Source organism: Propithecus coquereli, unplaced genomic scaffold (assembly GCF_000956105.1).
Source record: "Propithecus coquereli isolate 6110/MARCELLA unplaced genomic scaffold, Pcoq_1.0 Scaffold27, whole genome shotgun sequence".
Classification (NCBI taxonomy): domain Eukaryota; kingdom Metazoa; phylum Chordata; class Mammalia; order Primates; family Indriidae; genus Propithecus; species Propithecus coquereli.
In genome coordinates, this window is record NW_012148285.1 from 12,853,072 (window position 1) to 12,854,097 (window position 1,026).

The following is a 1,026-nucleotide window of genomic DNA, read 5'->3' on the forward strand; positions in this document are numbered from 1 at the left end:
TCAGATTGCTCTTGGCCTCAAGCGATCCTCCCGCTTCAGCCTCCCAGAGTGCCAGGATTACAGACATGAGCCACCACACCTAGCTTCAACTCATATGTTTTATAAGTACTGTGTGCACTAACCAATTGCACCAGTGGAGCTCCAACTCATATGTTTTAAAACAGTTTTTATTACAACTTCCTCTCCTCCCAAAAACTGTCATGGAAATAATTTGAGCAGTGTGTTTAGAATAGTTAAAATTGATTTTATCAGTCAGTATTGGTAGAATCTCACTAATCAGGGTTCTCTAATTGTATAATGAACAAAAATTACCCCCATTTAACTTGTAATATCCAGTGTTTGAAGAACTGTGCTGTGTGCGGACTTGGAGATGAGCTGTTTGGATGTGCTCTATATTCAGGTTCAGATGCTCGTGGCCGAGCTGCGCAGGGTCACTGTGCTCTGGGATGAGCTCTGGCTGGGAGTTTTGTTACAGCAACACATGTATGTCCTGAGACGAATTCAGCAGCTGGAAGATGAGGTGAAGAGAGTCCAGAACAACAACACCTTACGCAAGTATGTTTCCACACACTTTTACTCAGAAAAGGAAGCTGCCTCGTTTTTCATGTGTTAAAATATATAACAAAATTTACTGTTTTAACCATTTTTAAGCGTACAATTCAGTGGCATTACATACATTCGCAATGTCGTACAACTGTTACCACTGTCTGTTTCTAGAACTTATCCCCTATAGAAGCTCTGTTTTAATTAAAGAGGAATTCTTCATTTCCTCCTGACCTTGGTGCCTGGTTACCTTTATTCTACTTTCTGTCCCTGTGAATTTGCCTATTTTAGCTACCTCATATAAGTGGAATCATATGGTATTTGCCTTTTTGTGTCTGGCTTTTTTCACTGAGCATAATGTCCTTAAGGTTCGTCCATGTTGCAGCACGTATTAGAATTTCATTCCTTTCTATGGCCAATAATATTCCATTGTGTGGGTATACTACATTTTGTTTATCCATTCATCTGTTTGTGGACAGTTGG

At 40.0% G+C, this 1,026-nt stretch overlaps 1 protein-coding gene across 1 annotated transcript in view; it reads left to right on the top strand.

The window, feature by feature from the left end:
• SMG1 (SMG1 phosphatidylinositol 3-kinase-related kinase) overlaps positions 1 to 1,026 on the top strand; it is a 160,273-nt gene that overhangs the window by 134,077 nt on the left and 25,170 nt on the right. The window contains exon 31 of the mRNA XM_012647554.1: positions 346 to 555. Coding sequence (XP_012503008.1) covers positions 346 to 555 — 210 coding nt within the window. The remainder of the gene's footprint in view (positions 1 to 345; positions 556 to 1,026) is intronic.